General features: G+C 42.1%; 2 protein-coding genes across 6 annotated transcripts in view; both read left to right on the forward strand.

Annotated features, from left to right (window-relative positions):
- Positions 1-6,443, forward strand: part of npas2 (neuronal PAS domain protein 2) — a 37,074-nt gene extending 30,631 nt beyond the window's left edge. For all 5 annotated transcript variants that reach the window (XM_080749176.1, XM_080749180.1, XM_080749177.1 and 2 more), the window contains one exon: positions 123-6,443. In XM_080749176.1, the coding sequence (XP_080605302.1) occupies positions 123-323 (201 nt within the window). In that variant the 3' untranslated portion in view covers positions 324-6,443. The remainder of the gene's footprint in view (positions 1-122) is intronic.
- A 3,945-nt stretch (positions 6,444-10,388) lies between these two features.
- On the forward strand, positions 10,389-15,098 carry LOC308304771 (tetratricopeptide repeat protein 37-like; the record flags this gene model as incomplete). Its single annotated transcript, XM_080749401.1, has 1 exon — positions 10,389-15,098. One exon carries the CDS (start codon positions 10,389-10,391, stop codon positions 15,096-15,098), a length of 4,710 nt encoding a protein of 1,569 aa, XP_080605527.1.
- Positions 15,099-16,318: the final 1,220 nt, after the last annotated feature.

Genomic DNA, 16,318 nt, shown 5'->3' on the forward strand with positions numbered 1-16,318 from the left:
TACGTTCATCCATGCCCATTATGTGCTTGAGCTACAGAACAAATACAGTAACTGAGGAGGGTCTTTTTATGCAACTGTCACAGTATATCTGTCACTCATATACTCTGCTTTTAATGCCATAGATGCAGACTCAAGGACTCCTACATAGTGGATCTACTCAAGCCTTCTTACACGCGACTACAGTTCCACAACAAAGTACTGTGGGATATATCCAGCAGCAGCCACAAGCACAGCAACAGTCACAACAGCAACAACGGCAACACCACCATTCCCAAAATCAGACTGGCAGCCTTTCAGACTTCCGAAATATGCTCACTCGGTAGCCCTTTGAACTCATTGAGCACTGAGATATCATTCAAAATGGTCACAGTTTAGGTGAAATAGCGCCACAGCATTGAAAGAGACAAGTCTTGGCGCTAAGATCTGTGCTCTGCGCGGGAAGCCAGAGCTTATTTCTACAGCAAGATTGCTTGTAGTGACCTTACATTTGAAAAAGAAGTCACCTTTCACATGAAGCTGTTTCTACACCAATTCCAAAAGATCCACAAGCTGAGGTTAATTTTAAATTGTGTAACAAATGGAAGCGCTGGACCTTCAATCACATTTGATCATCAATCAATGACATGGCTGGAACAAGAGGATTATCAGAATGCTTAAAGAAAACGCTTCTTTCACATGTTTACATGCTGAAGATTTTGTTCCCTCAAGTGTCTCTCTACAGTAACTGTTTGTTTGTTCCATCCTGTTGTCCTGAAGTACCTCCATTAGTCGATAAATGGAAATTACATTCCCCAAATAAAGGGTGGTTTAATTTTTACTGCCTTCTACCAACGTCAACGCATCGTCCCAGACTTTCTACTCTCCGAACATAGTTCAGAGCCCCTGAAAATTGATCAGTGGAGGACTGGAGGTGCATGGAAAGGTCCACTTGCTACAATCAAAACAAGGTTCATTTGTGAAGCAAGGGAATGTTGCAGGTACACAGCCCTTTTTGCCCTCAAACCTATGATATGTTTTATAATTAAGTCACTAAAGATGTCTTTAATCCTAACCTTCAGATTTTTAACCACTTAAACCCCCTATTCTTGGTAAAAAACTGACCTGAGATACCACTGGAGTTGAACCGCTTCCTTCAGTCTACACCAAATCTTTTTGCCAAAAATAGCCGATCTGAATTGGCTATTTCTGGCTAATGTTCCCCCCAGAATAAGCATGCTGGGGTGACTAAACAGCCGTTTGTATCTGTAATTAAACACATTTCAGAAGAATATTTATTGAAATGTGCTATATTGGGAAGCTTGGGCAATATACCTTCATTATTAAACACAATAATCTAGATTTTTAAAGCCTAAAGCCTAATTTATACTGTCATACAATGGTGTTGGTGCTGTAAATAATTGGTTCAGAACTGAACCAGTCATTTCACACTGTCGTACGATGAAGTGCAAATTAGGCTTAAATCTGGGATTGAAGGGATGCCATGATTGTATCATGACAGAAAAGCACTTGAATTAAGCTTGTGAGTAGCCTACTTTTGTTGAGCGGTGGGGCAGAATCTTGAAGTGAGACATGGCTTACAAGTGGAGGTAAAAATGTGCCTTTAACAACCATGTAATTATATGGTGTGGTTTGCTGGTTTTGTCTGATTATGGCTTTAAAAATCCAGCTCAGGTCCTTTGAAATAGTTATATTTTCATAAGTCATCATTTATTATTTTCCACATACATTTTGAAAAACAAAATACAATTTAGATTTATATTGGATATATTTGTCACTACAATGCTTTTTGCGACCTTTCCATTTTCAGTAAGCAATTATTTTAAGACAGAAAAGATTATGTTATGTTTTCTTCAGTGTTTCCCTGTTTGTGTTTTATTTATTAATAATATATTTTAAAATATGGGGTGTTGAAAATAATTATATGGGCAAATTAGTTTTATATGTTATATTTATGCATTGAGGCATTAAAGATAAACACTGTAGTCTTAATGCCTTAACCTTTTTAAACTTTGTTCATGGTAGAATGCTTTGAACAGGAGAAAAACATGCACAAACGGTTGCCTTTTCCTGGGGAGATGTGTATAATGGAATGATGTTCTCATGGTGCCCTGCAAATTGTTTTCTTTTTCTTTTCTTATTTATTTATTTTCTATTTTTAAAGACAACACATTCTGCGTTTCCCCCCACTCTGAGGTCATGCAATTATGCTGATAAAAATGAAACTAGAGCTGCAGCAAGCTGTGGGATCAGCCTATTGCTACTTACTGAAGGTCAGTTTCATACAAAAGGAGAAGTACACATTTAAACAAATATCAACAATGAACTCAACATATACTGTGGGCTCTGCGGAGCACAGAATTATAACTAAAAAGAAACTCAACCCCAAAACAAGAAACGCAGAAAGCTTGAGGAAATCGGTTGGCAAATCGTACTTCTCAAACAAGCGAACACACAATGGTACTGTACATTGTGTCCTACCATGAACTTAACATTAAAGGACACTCCACTGTCAAATGTGTGATGTCTGCATGATGAATAAAATGACAAAAGTGGAGTGTGAAATGCAAAAGTGGAGTTTTCCTTTAACAATCAAAAGTACCAGCAACCTTTATATTACATAACTTAGCCAAGGAATTACAATAATCATCACTGTATCACATTTTTACACAGTATCATGTAAATTGAATTGCTGCCACGATGAATTGAAAGAAGAAAACATTGTAATCAAACATTAATTATGTTGCTTATTCATACCACTACATTTCCTCAGGTTGTTTATAAAAGGAAATAGCAGACTAATGGATAATTCTTTTCATAATGTTCTGAATACATTTTAGGTAGTACTATGTACTTTTTGCCAAGATCTTTTTAAGCTAGAGACTGCTGCTATGGCTATGAATTTAATTAGCTATGCAACCAATTATCAGACTTCATAACCAGACTCCTAACTTCACAACAGCCATTTCCAACTTCATCATATTTTTTACAGGCTTAATTCCCAGGGAAGTGCTTTCCCTGGCTGCAGTATTTTATGTAATTAAGAAAGTAATATGAAAAACCTTGATCAGAATCAGATCCATTTGTCACACCGGGCGTCAATCAGGGCAAACGCCATTATTTCATTGTTTTCCAAGAACGAAAGAAAAAAGAGAAGATATTTACATACACAGCATAATAAGCAGCAGGAATATACATGATGGGCAAAGGTAGCATCACAACAGTAGGTCCACATAAGAAGGTAGCCGCATAAGGCAATAATAATAATAATGTATCAGAAAGTCCTTTAACAAATGTTGTGAAGTTTGGAGTGGAGTTTGACAGTCTCCTTGCTAGTTGCATGGCATGTGTGGGTTATGGTGTCTTGTCACCTGACTTCTGGAATAACCCCTGGGAACACCATACACACTAGAATCTATACACTTTATTTAATGAATGACGATCAAACCAACCACTTAGAGTATATATGTGATTGCCTATGCCAGAATCATAAAAATAGTACTATTAACTCTAGCTGGTTCACTTGTCCCATGGTTTCCATAGTGTCTTCGTTTATTTTATTTTATTTTTTTCAGATATTTTCACTGTGGAACATATAATTATACTACAATTTCTAAGAAGGGTTCTGTAATCTGTACTGGTCAATGTGACGGTTCTTAATGTCGCGGCTACCTCAGCTTTAGACATTAATTTGCAAGTTACCATTTCTCTTTCATGGCCGCTGTCATGTACAGTAGACTAGTGCCATTCATATTGGCTAAAGACACTCAAAAAAACACTTTGAGCATGTACGTTCAGTGCCGTTTTACACTTTACTATGTGCAATGTCAGTTTTAAAAAGACGAATGTTAATTTATACTTTTTAAATTATGTTTCCGAAGAGATGGACTCTTTATAGAGTTTATAAAAAAGCCAATGTAAATGATATGGAAAAAAATGTATTTTTTTATGAAAGTATCTTTAACATTCCTTCAACCATTAATATCAGCAGTATCTTTTCTGTGGTACAAATTGTATCCACTAAGGACTATTAAGATGTTGTTCAGATGGCCTGGCCAAGAATGTGATGGGTGATTTTTTTTACCCTCCAGGCCTCATTTCATGCATTTTACAAAATATGAGATGTACATTATTTTAAAAAAAAACACAACTTTGTTCATTACTTCATTTGATAGTTGTGGAAAATGTGACCCTTCAGATTAACTGAATACTACAGAATTCAACATGAAAACCAGTGACACCCCCCCCCCTCCCCCCAAAAGACTGTACTAATAACTGCCAAAATGACGGAAATTGAGACATGTATTATTGAATGATGGGGTGCTTTTTCTCGGCATCTTTTAAGTTAATTCATCCTAATAGAAGCAATGGTAAATGCCAAGAATTATAAAGTTATTTTCACGGAGCCAGTGGTGAGGAGTTTTATTTTGTAATTATCTCAGAACGCTTGTCTCCTCCTGCCAAGACAATATCCAGAATAATGGTCACTGAATGGACAGTCCCAGCCAGTGGTTCCCAAACTTTTTAGCTCAAGACCCAAAAGAGAAATTAGACATTTGCCCGGGACAAAAAAAAAATGAGTGAAAATAACAGATCTACAAGTACACAACGTGTTGCTCCACGCCGTGTTGTGAGCTTGTAGATTGTCTATTTTCACTACTTCTTAAACATCAGTTTTCTAATTTGTGGAATTTCTTCGATTTTTCTTTCATTTCTTCAAGAAAGTAGGGGGGGGGGGGGTATTTATTGAAAATGTTTTGAAATAATAATAATTAAAAACAAATTGTAGGAAACAAAAAATAAAGGGACCCATAAAAATGTGTCTGCGACCCACAACAGGGTCCCGACCCAGTGTTTTCAAACCAGTGCCAGCCACACAAGCGCAAAGTGTATGAGACTTCAGAGGGGAGATCTGTCTGTTCACTGGCCACTCCTTGTGTGGGGATCTGTCACAGAATATTGCCCATTGGAGCTTAGAAGTCAGGGCTCACGACCGTTTCATCAGGGCTGACAAAGGGAAATGGAAACAGGGTTCTTTCATCAGGGGAACACCTAGTTCTAGTGGTCATTTGGAACTTTCCATTTTTATCACGAGGCAAATGCACAGTGGGAGGAAGTTTCAAATGGCTTCTGTTCCAACCAGAAGGAAAACTGAAGGACAAATGTAGCTGGTAATAAAGCAAGATGTCCAGCTGTCCCCTCAAAGAAGATCATGAATTGTGAGAGCCCCACCATCTGTAGTTATTTTTGTGGATTAATTCCAATAGAATTGTTTACATTGGTACATAGTTGCCAAGGTGCAGTAAAGCTGTTCTGGGAATTTTGTGTCATATACTGTAATGACATCTCCTGTTTCCTTGATTTTGGCAGTTCCTTTCCTCTTTAAAAGGGAAATTTCTCACTAATATGTCCCGATATGTTTTCCCCCTTTTTGTTGAGATTTGACATAATTAAGATAATAATCCAAGGCATCATTAAATGCATACCTTATGATTGTTAAAAGGACATTGTATAGAGACCGCTATACCCATTTATTTTTATGTCAAACACAGATGCTAAATGTTAAATGTAAAATACTTTGATGAATTGAATTCTACTTGTAAAACATGTTTTCCCTTCATTTTCAAAGCCCATAGCTGTATGCAAATACCCTATGAAATGATTAATAATTGCCTTAGAAGTTTGAAGAAATAACGATTTGCCTGATAATTAAACAGATTGAACAACGGCTGGTGAATCACTGTAACAGCTTGTCCATTCTGATCATGGGTTAAGCCCTGAATTGGGAATAACTTTAGATGACTCACCCCTTTCTCACCATTTGTCAGAGATATGACAGAATGTTGAGAGCCACTGATTAGATTAAATCCTACCATTTTTTTGTCTGTGGTCGAGTTTATCTTGCTCTCCCAAGCGGTAGGCACTGTAAAATCCTGTTAATTTAATTCTGAGTGTTCAAATGCTTCCATTTGAGCACTTTGAGCTAAATGAACACTCTGGACTTTATTGTGTAGTTGTCGCATGTTTTTTTATTTAAATTTGAAAGTGTTCATGTTTTTTGAAGTTGTGTGATTTCAATCACATTTTAATCACTACTTTTATCTTGGAGAAAAAAAGTAGACAGTCATGTAATGTTTTGTATATAATTTACCAGGTTATGAACAAAACTGACCTGGTACAACAGTTTCTGCAGTTGCAATGCAGGAAGAAAAATAAAAACATTGAATATATTGTAAAATAGAATGTACAAACATTTAGAATATATAGTTGTATATTTTATATGTCGAATAGATTACACATATGTTACATGATTTTAAAATTAAAGTAATTTTGTAAGATTATGAAGTGTCTTATTAGGGGAAGGGATACTTTCTTCTGAGTTCAAGTTGATGTTGCACAGTCACTTGTATGGCTTGGTCTTTATTCTGTATTTTCAGTACCATCAAAATAAGCTTTAAAATGTTAATATTGTTTTAAAAATAAATTAATAAATATGTTTACATACTGACAACTTGTAGATTGTTATATTGAATATTTATAAGTCAACCTCGATATTATGAAATATTCCCAAATAAATATGTGCAAACATTTGCCATGAGACAATTGCTTATCAAGTCAATAATTTATTCTCAGCTGTCACAAATATTTTAAAAATATGCTCTCTGCTCCTACTTCTCAAACATAACTGGTAGGCATACTGTGCTGTTCAGCTCAGTGTTGATTTTGTTGACTAAAACTATGACGAACTAGAAGCAGTGCACAGGTCTCCGCCAGGTCAGATATGTTATTGTGGGCTCCTGGTGGCACTAATTATAGGCCAATGTGAAAAGGGTGCCATGTCTTCTTCGGCCTTTAACGGCGATCTGTCGCTGCATGCATGATTTGAGGCATTTTGTTCCAATAATGAGTTTGGCAAAAGTCAACCTACTGGTGGCGCTATAACAGGCCAATGTGAAAAGGGTGGCATTTCTTCCTGGCCTTTTGGGAATGTGCTTGCACAATTTCACCAAAACCGCACGCTGCGTTATGATTTGAGGCATTTTATTCAAAATGGACCAATCATGCAAATTTTGTAAGCCAATCTTAGCCAATCAGGATGGAATATGGAAAATCGGACAGGTTCCTGTCGATCACATGACTAGAGATACTGTCTACCGATTTGCGTGATCTTTTGACAAAATCTGTAGGAAATAATGCCCAAAAATTTGTCTTGCAAAACTCTGCCTCCTCATGGCGCTAGAACAAGCCCATGTTAAAAATGTGGGGCAAAGGTTCTGAATTGGCATCCAGGGAGTGTGTGTGCACAGTTTGGCAGCGACCGGGCCAACGGTGCCGGAGATTAGCAGGTAACAGACGGACAGACTCCTCAAGCCGAACATAATGTCACCCCATGCCTTCGGCGTTCAGCCTGGCGGAGACAAAAATGTTCGGCGACTACTGTACCTTTTATCACTGAAGAAAACAAAATTAAAACTATGCTATGATGACTAAAACTGAGACTAAACATAATGACAATTTCGTCAACAAATAAAAGCTAAACTTAAATGTTAGGGATGGACTAGTGGAGAGATCCAGTAGAACGCAGGTGTCACATTCCAAAAATAGCCGATCACAACGCGCCACAGCCCGAAGCATTGTGAGCTTGTAGATCTGCTATTTTCGGCATGCAGCTAAGTATAAATCCGGCATTATGATGCCATCATGGCCTGCTAAGATACAATTTAGTCGACTTAATTAACTGTAAATTTAGTTGACTAAAATAGTATGACATTTAGTCAACTAAAACTAGACTAACACTTAAACATTTCAGATGACTAAAATGAGACTAAAACTAAATGAATTTTATTCAAAAGACTATTACTAAAACTAAATATAAATTAGCTGTCAAAATCAACACTGCCAGCTCAGCAGCAAGCTGCGACATTAGATTGTTTCTTTTTCTCTTTGGTTCTCTTGCTACCTACAGTATGCAGGCTGTCTTTTGGACACAATGATTCTTGACTATTCATAAGCACGGGAGGGATGAGATCTCTTGGTTCCTGGTTTGGTTCCTGGTTTTCACAGACAATGTGGGATTTTGTAGTCCACAAAATAGGAGAAAATGCTTTTAAAGCAGCAGGCATTTATTTTCTGTGTTCTTGAACAGATTTTCTGTACAATTGCAGGTTGACATGGGCAATATTGCTACAGTAACTGGAGTAACTGATGCTGTGAATTGGGCTGGTAGTGTGCCCTCTGCTGACAAGTTGTGAGTGACTGGCAGTGATGCTGACAATAAATGTGACACAGCTGTTTGTAATGCAGCTGGTATTCTGTATCCGTAAACATATATAATGGGAATATGTGACTTGGCTAATTCGGTCTAGCGTTAGCCTTAAAGATGTTCTCTTTCATAGGACCTCTAAAAATACACATTTCAGTAAATGTATTTTGAGAATTGCTATTCTGTTGTTGATTTGTTGCCTAACCTGAGCCATCTGCCACCAGCTGAATGAAGACCTGTGGGGGGTGAGGGAAGCAATAATGGCCACGAACAATAGACTTCTGAAGCACGTTTTGGTCCACTGGAGGAAACTATTCTCCCTTGGTGCAACACTTGGTCACACATATGGCTGACCTTTGTGACACAGATACCTCATGATATCTTGTCTAGTTATAATTTTCTTGTAAAGCATTAACAGCTTTACTAAGCTACCTGTAACGAGCTTTCTCGCAACACCTTAGGTAATGAACCTTTCACTTGGGAAACCCTCATTTGAGTGCAAATCAAGTAGCCTATTTCACTGAGAAATAGGAAACAAAAATGACCTAAATGTAGATACATTTTGTTCTGTATGGTCTCTAATAGGTATAGGCCTAACATGTGATATTTTAGTTACATACATAGGCCTATATGTACTAGTTGGGCAGATAGCATTGAAAATGTCTGGCGGAGAGGGGGAAAATCTCTCTGATAAAGGGATGCTTCAATGTCCCATTCGCTGCATGGATCCAGCGATATGTCCAGAATTCTCTAGACCTAAACAAAGGCACAGACATGGCGTAGCATAGCATCACCACATTTAAATGCACAAGACTCTTTCTAATGATTTCTAATAAAAGAGTTGTTTGCTACAGTAAAGTGAGTAGGAAATAACAACTTATTATTCAGTTAAGCAATCATTTTTGGCAATTTCTAGGAATTTTGTTTTAATTATAGTAATATAATTATAGTAAAGGATAGGATACGCCTTTGAAAATCTTGCATTTCCATTTAAGGAATGGAAATAAACAGCAATTCTAACCCTTTGGTCGAATCTGACATACTGTAGGCTACAAGGAGACATAGTGAGGAATACAATTGTTGGCTTGAAACACACGCATGCACGCACACACACACGTGCACACAGTGAATCCCACATAATGTTCCTGTTCTTGCAGAGGATAAAGACAACTCCATTTTGTAATTATGTTTTCCATTGGCCACAATCAGGACTGCACTTCACTACCTTCTCTTCAGAAATGTAATCAATGTCAAATGTCATTCTAAATGTAAATATGTTACAATTTGATTTGACTTCAGCACATAAGTACATAAATAAAATATTAAGGTCAATACATTTGAGAAGCAAGTGTTATATCTTTTTGTTTGTTTGTTTGCATCTCACAAAATGAATCCATAATGCCCTGCTCAATTAAATAAAAGATTGGATATTCAAACATGAGTGTTCACACATGTCACCATCCACAACAGCACCACATCAGATGGAGGGCCATGTGAAGCCCATAATGCTGCCCACAGGATCCTCATTATTCCAGAGAGAGGGGTGATGTTTTCGGCTCACCTGAGGGGGCATGTCATTTTGCAGTCCCATTACATTTCCAATGTCATCTCTGCCCAACACAGGGAGGGAAATCACATTTGGTAGCACAGCAGAACCCTTGGAACTACACACATTCTGACTTTGTAACCACGGCCCAGTCTCCTTTCGTTGTAAACAAGGGAGCAGTCAGTGATGTTGATATCAATTTCACTTGGAAGCAAATTTGTGTGCACCAGATATAAACTGTGATGAAGAAAGTGTTTAGTTTGCCACACTCCATCAATGAGCATCATGTGTCATCAGACTTTCTGAGGCTGCTGTATGAATCAGCTGTCATTATCCCTTTTATACGCATATATGGAGATCCCTGATATCATCATATGCCCGTTTGTGCCCAATGTCACTGTGATGTCACTGTGATTGATGACCAACTTGGGAGTGTGTAGGGCTCTCTATATATGGGCATAAACAGGGCACAGACACACTTACATACATGCACGCCCGCAGTGAACAGGCTTTACAAAACCCAAGTTTCCAATGCACACAGTTACTTTATTAATTGGGCTGCCGATGTAACATCACAACAGGATGTCTAATAAAGAATTGAAAACGGCACTAAAGAGTGCCAGAGAGGCCATTAAAAACAAAGAATTCAAAGAAGCCCTTAAACACTGCAAAGCTGTTTTGAAACTTGAGAAGAACAATTATAATGCGTGGGTGTTCATCGGCTTGTCGACAAGTGAGCTGGAACAGCCAGAGCAGGCTCAGACTGCGTACAGGAAGGCCATTGAACTGGAACCTAAACAGCTACTGGCATGGCAAGGGTTGGCCAATCTGTATGAGAAGACTGACCAGTGGGATTTCAAAGCAGACCTACCTGACATCTACCAGAAACTTAGTGAGCTGTATGCCATCTCAGACAAAAACAAATGTTATGACGTGATGAGAAAATTATCAGACATCTATCAGTCGGACAAAGAATATTTAAAGTTGGCTAAAGTCTGCCTACGACGTATTGAACTGAAGGAGGAGGAGGCTGTGGAGAAGAAAGTGTTACTGGACCTATGGAAGCAGTTAATCTGTCTGCTCTCAGACTGCAATTCTGAGGAGCAGGACGATGCAACTCAACAGCATCTAATCACAGCCTTTGAAAGGGCTATGGTTCTCACCGACCCTGTGCCAGGAGAGGACCACAGGAAACTCTCAGCCGACTTTGTCAAATGTCTATCAAAGCTGTCACACGAAGAGGCCAAAATGAAAGAGGCGTGTGAGCACATGCTGTCCCTCTATCCAACTCTGAGTTATCCTCTGGAGGTCCTCTGCTCTAACTATCTTAAAACAGGTGTCCTCAGTGAGGACTCGAACCACTGTTTTGTCCGGCTCCTGGAAATGGTTCCAGACAGTGGTTTAGGTCATCTAGGTCTGGGTACCAAAGCCCTGCAGGAGGGCAAGTATGTAGATGCCATTAATAAGCTGGCACAAGGGTTAAAACAAATAGGTTCCAGTACAGGCTGGCACAGCCTGGCTCTGGCCCAACTCAGAATGCATAGTTACTCAGACTGTGCCACATCCTGTGCCCAAGGTCTGACTTTGTGTACGTCTGGCGATGAGGAGCTGAGGCTCAGCCTCCTGAGGCTGAGGCTCGAGGCCTTGGTGAGGAGCATGAATGAGGAGGCTGCAGACCAGGCTCTGGAGATACTCACAGAGATCCCGGATGCTAAAGATGATTCTGTGCTGATGGCCTTTAAAGGAAGAGCGTATCTGATAAAAGGACAGGTGGACCGTGCCCTCCTGGTATCATCTGAGCTGCTGGAATCTGACCCTAATTTGTCCCAGGGCTTGGCTCTTAGAGGCCTTTCCCAGTTAGCCCAGAATCAGCATCAACTGGCAGAGCAGAGTTTCATGCAGGCAGCAGCCCAGGGCTCAGATTGTGGAGAATACTATTTCCTCCTGGGACAGCTCTACTGGGACATGGGAGAAGAAACTCGTCAAGACAGGACCAAGGCCCACAATTACTTGCTGAAGGCAGCGAAGCAGGACCCCCACCATGGTTCTGTGTTCCGCTACCTGGGACATTACTACCGCAAGGTGGCTAAGGACCGTGGCCGAGCACAAGGCTGCTATAAGAAGGCCTTTGAATTGGACAACAGCGATGCTGAGTCAGGGGCTGCCTGGGTGGACCTCAGTATGGAGCAAGGGGACATGGACACTGTCTTGGCAATGCTTGAGTCAGTGTTACAGAAAGCCTCTCCAGGCTTGGCCAAATGGGCCTGGATGAGAAGTGGCCTTTACTACCTAAAGGTTGGACAGCACCCGCAGGCCATTGCCGACCTGCAGGCAGCTCTGAGGGCAGACCCAGAGGACTGGGTGTGTTGGGAGTGTTTGGGTGAAGCCTACCTGAACCGCAGGAGCTTCACGTCAGCCATGAAGGCCTTTGGCAAGGCCCACCAGCTCCACCCTTCCTCCATCTACAGTGTCTACCAGGCAGCTGCAATCAAACAGACCACCGGCAAATTCAAAGAGGCTGCTGCAGAGTACCTGCAGATCACAGCACAGGAGGACTATGTCCCTGCTCTCAAAGGTCTAGGGGAGTGTCTGCTGGAACTGGCTAAAGGCATGATGGAAGATTGCAGAGATGGAGCGGCGATTGACCTCATCCAACAGGCTATAAAAAACCTTTTTAAAGCAGTGGAACTTCGTCCAGACCTGTCCTGTTTGTGGAAGCTGCTTGGAGATGCCTGCACCACCGTTGGAACCATGTCTCCAAACAGAGCCCATGTTCAGGTGCCTGGACCCTTGGCTGGTTTAGAACCCACCACCCAGAACCACAGTCTTAACCAGGCCCAGACACTCAAAGCTGGGGAGAGGTTTTATGGCTGTGCCCTGAAGTTAATGCCTGAGGCCGCCAGCCTATGGTATGCCCTGGGGCTATCCTACTACCACCAGTCGAACATATCTTGCCCTGCAGAGGAGGAGGGCAGCTCTTTCCTGGAGAAGGCCCAGCAGTGTGTGAAAAAGGCGATTATGATGGACAGTGGGAACCACAGCTATTGGAATGCTTTTGGAGTAATTGCCATGCACAAAGGAGTTGAAGACTTTGCCCTGGCTCAGCATTGCTTCATCAAATCCATTCAAGCAGAGGCTAATAATGTTGTTGCCTGGACAAATCTTGGTGCCCTGTATCTGAAGAATAAAAACATTGAGCTTTCACATGAGGCCTTCAAGATTTCCCAGTCCTTGGAGCCCCTTTATGTCAATTGTTGGATTGGGCAGGCCCTGATAGCAGAGACAGTGGGAAACCATGAAGCCATGGATCTCTTTAGGCACACCACGGAGCTGAGCACACATGCAGAGGGAGTGAAAGGCTATGCCTACTGGGTGTGTTCTACTCTGCTTGACAAGAGCAACAGGGACTCTGAGTTGTATCGCTACAATATTGTCCAGATGAACGCTGTAGCTTCAGCTCAGGTGGCTCTCAGCAAGTACACAGAGAGGATCCAGTGTGATCCCGATTCCTTCATTATGCTGGGATACCTAAACGAACATCTGCAGCTGAGGATGCAGGCTGTGCAGGCCTACCAGAGAGCTGTGGAACTGCTTAAATCAACGTCTCCTTCAGAAAAACTGTCTTTTGCTCTGGGCAGCTATGGCCGTGCATTATGCGCCTCGGGTCAATGGGATGATGCGGTGCGTGTGTATTCTTCCACGCCACTGCAGGATCTCTGTGATATGACTGGCCTGGCTCTGGCCTTTTGCAGGGCAGGGCTCATCCCACAAAGCATTGATGCGTACGAGCGTGCCCTGGCGGTGGCATCCAGTCAGAAGGAGAAGGCACACGTCTTGACAGCCCTGGCGCTGCTGCAACACAGACAGGGTAACCTGGACGCTGCTAAAACACTGCTCTTCGAATGCTCCATGTTAAAGGAACCTATCCCAGAGTCTCTACTGTGCCTCTGCACCCTTGGTTTGGTCCATCGTGATGCTACACTAGCCACTGCCGCTCTAAGAGAGCTGCTGAAACTGGGAATGGCCACAGGAGAGGCTGTGGAGCAGCGATGTCTGCTCACCTGTGCCCTGTTGGCACTACAGGGTGACTACAGTGCTGTGCAGAGGGAGGCAGCCAGAGCCGTACATTGCAATCCAGGTAACCCATCTCTATGGGCCCTCCTGTCCAGGCTCGTCCCAAAGTACTGCCCCAGGAAAGCCAATGGTGGAGCGATGGCCGGCCATGTGGCCTGTCTTTCCGGCATGACACAAGGAAAGAGGGCATTGTTATACAGTGGCGTCAACCAGCTGGCCTGTGGGAGACACACTGGAGAAGACAGGCACAGGAATGCCCTGAAAACCATGCAGAGGGCTGTGCTGATCTGTCCTGATGACCCTGCAGCGTGGGCGGGATTAATGGCTGCCTGTCACACAGAAAACACTTGCTGTTTCCTCTACGGCTCTTCTCCAGGCAGAAAAGGACTGGAGGTAAACCTGATGTTGGTGGTCTCAGAGAAAGTGCGTGACGTGGGAGAGTTGGACTTGGAGCGCCCCCTAGCACAGGCCCTGGAAGGCTGGGTACTGCAACAGGCAGTGACAGGTCTCACCTTGGGAGGGCAGCTTGACCAAGCCGAGGCCCTCTGTTCACAGGTGCTGAATCTGTCTCCAGAACATCCAGCAGTAGTGCTGCTGCTCAGACAGGTGCAGTGTCAGCGCCTCCTCATGGCTGATGGTGGTACTGCACTACCAGAGGCTGTATTAGAACAACCCAGTAGCACCGTTGTGGCTAACCCCAACCAGATAGAAGCTTGGCATTGGTTTGCAGAGGTTTATCGTAGTCAGGGACGTCTGTTCCAAGCTGTGATGGCTTACAAGCAGAGTCTGCAGCTGGCCTCGCAGCTGGGTGTGCACAGTAGCCAGATATCCAGCCTGCTCCGACTGGCCCTGCTGGCCCTGAGACCCTGCATGGCTGGTGTTCCTGGTAATGACTGGAAGGACTTGGTGCTTGAGGCCACCACAGAGGTTCTGAAGTTGGGATCGTCCCCTGTGGTGGTCCTCTTCCAGGCTCTGCTCCAGTTTACCACCAAGATGGCCGCTAGGGAAACCAGGTGTCTGCTGGAGCGCCTGGTGTACACGTCCTCCCCGGACTGCCCTGTGTCAGTAGGTCAGGTGGCCAGGTGGTACCTCCTCAGACACCTTCATGCCAGAAATGACCAGGGGCTGATGGATACTCTTTTGGAACACGCCAAAATTAAGAAAGACCATAGACTGCTGGAGTTCCATTCACTGCTTACATCCTCCTCCTTGTCCTGAAGCACAGACACAGACCCAGCTAGAACTGCACTCTGTCGAGGTGCAAACTTACACTTTGTGCACAAGTAGGCCATACAGACATCACCAGGAATGCTGGTCCCTCATTGGCTGTTAATGATGACGTTACCAGAAATGCTGGTCCCTGATTGGCTACAGGCTTAAACACACATGGCTATACGCAGCCGAACGCAGTACTTGCACGCTCTGCTGGCGCAAGATGAAACACCCAGCTTGTATCTGTATTCACACAGTGAAATTAATGATCTACACCAGTGGTTTTCAATCAGTGGCCCGGGGACCCCCCTGGGTTTCCAGGTGGTCCACCCACCCACTGGAGGTTCCGTGGTCCCCAGCTAGAGTTGGTGACCAAATGAATCCTTATAGATGTTTAACTGTAAAGTGTAAAATGAAATCAAATGGACCTTTATGGGTCCATTTGGTTTCATTTTACGCTCTCAAGAGTTAAATTAGGCCTATGGTTAAACATCTGCATTACTTAATTTACAACAAGTCAACACAATTAGAGAATGCAGAAGAATTGTTATCTCTCCTTTGGTACCAACATCAAGACAGCATGGAAATGAGGGGGAAAACGTATCGATCAATAGAAAAAGGTTTTGGGTTTGAGATATCATCAATCAGTGGTGGTCCGTGGCTCAAATGCTGAATAAATAATGGACCTTAAAGGAGTAGTTCACCCCCAAAATGACTTTTTTTCTATTGATTACTCATGCCATGGAGAGTAGAGTTCAATAATATTTTTTGGTTTTTGTCACATTCCTAAGACAAAAATTTGATTAGAGTAAATCTACCCCCATTGATTCCATCCGGAATGAATGGGGGTAAATTTATTGTTATCACATTTTTGTCTTAGGAATGTGACAAAAACCAAAACAAATGATTGAACTCTAGTCTCCATGGCGTGACTAATCAATAGAAAAAAAGTCATTTTGGGGGTGAACTACTCCTTTAATATGAAAAGGGTTGAAAACCATTGATTTACATATTATTTTACAAAATGATGGATTTTTTTGCATTGGAGTGTGCATGTGTAACCAGGTGGACCTCAGGACCTGTGAGGATTTCTGCTCAATTATGGACAGACCCACCCGGGTCTTTGTTGATATTTTAATACCCAGCCTACAACATGAACTTAAACCAGAAAATAGATTGAGCCTTAAAAAAAAAAAAAAAAAAAAAAAACTATATGTATAGGGCAG

This window comes from Nannobrachium achirus (genome assembly GCF_963921795.1).
Source record: "Nannobrachium achirus genome assembly, chromosome: 19".
In the NCBI taxonomy this organism is placed as follows: Eukaryota; Metazoa; Chordata; class Actinopteri; order Myctophiformes; family Myctophidae; genus Nannobrachium; species Nannobrachium achirus.